Below are 1,023 nucleotides of genomic sequence, written 5' to 3'. Positions count from 1 at the left end.
TACATGAAATGAGAAAACACACTTAAGTATCTCTTAGAAATCTTACCCAATTTTATTTACATCAGTCACAAATACATGAATTAGGAGTTTGGGGAATGTTTTATTAGTAAAATTATTCTTTAACGTTAGCATGTGCTGGGCATTGCTCTCCTGCTAGACAGTGTTAAATTAACTTTAACTGGCTTAAGAGAGATTGCTATTGAATCTGTTTTTATTTCTAAACATATTTCTTGGTTCTCTTTTTGAGTTTATGGACGATGAAATTTTTCTCAAGTGAAAGTAATAAGTTGGAATTTAGTCACTTAGTGACCTCTGTGATTATAGGCGATTCATTTAGACTCTTTAATCCTCATTTTGATCATCTGTAAAATAGGTATCATAATGCCAGGCCATGTAACTGTGAATGAATGATAGATAATAAGCAGTGCTTGACATAAAGTAGACATTCATGTTTTAGCTGAACACCTTTTATGTTTGGTTCACTGTATTCATGGGCCCTGACTTCAATGAGCATTAGTTATCTCTGCAGTGACTCTAATATAACCTAGACTGTGGTTAAGTCCTCAGAAAAGAGTTTAATAAAGTATTCCGGGGGCTTTTAGAGGAGGGTGAATGAATAATTGAAATGCTATATAAAGTAAGATAACTTTAAAATTGGGGCTGTGAGAGAGATCTTTGCATTATTTTTGGGTGAGAGGCATAGAACTAGCCCTCATTAGTGGCTCATCTTTTTGAGTGGTGTTTGAGAATTTGAAAGTTTGTAATTATTTGTATATATTTTCTTTAGGTATCATCTACCAGTACATGTAATCAGACATCATGCTGTGAGTCCTTACTCCATAGTTTTGCCCTTATCTGCTGATTGTTTGGCCTTGAAGCCTGTGTCAGATATGCTGAGAATAGCATGGAACCTGTCATGGTATCATGGGACTGATAATCTGTTGAAGCAAAGGAGCTCTGAAACTAAAACCCAAGAGTAAGCTGTTATATTTAGTTAAAAAAGGATGTACAGTTAATTAATTA

At 34.3% G+C, this 1,023-nt stretch overlaps 1 protein-coding gene across 1 annotated transcript in view; it reads left to right on the top strand.

The window, feature by feature from the left end:
* The window catches only part of RTTN (rotatin), a 243,188-nt gene that overhangs the window by 108,969 nt on the left and 133,196 nt on the right, over nucleotides 1–1,023 (top strand). The window contains 1 exon segment of the mRNA XM_012657577.1: nucleotides 748–976. Within this exon segment, the coding sequence (XP_012513031.1) occupies nucleotides 748–976 (229 nt within the window).

This window comes from Propithecus coquereli, unplaced genomic scaffold (genome assembly GCF_000956105.1).
Source record: "Propithecus coquereli isolate 6110/MARCELLA unplaced genomic scaffold, Pcoq_1.0 Scaffold55, whole genome shotgun sequence".
Taxonomy (NCBI): domain Eukaryota; kingdom Metazoa; phylum Chordata; class Mammalia; order Primates; family Indriidae; genus Propithecus; species Propithecus coquereli.
This window is presented reverse-complemented; position numbering and strand designations above follow the sequence as displayed.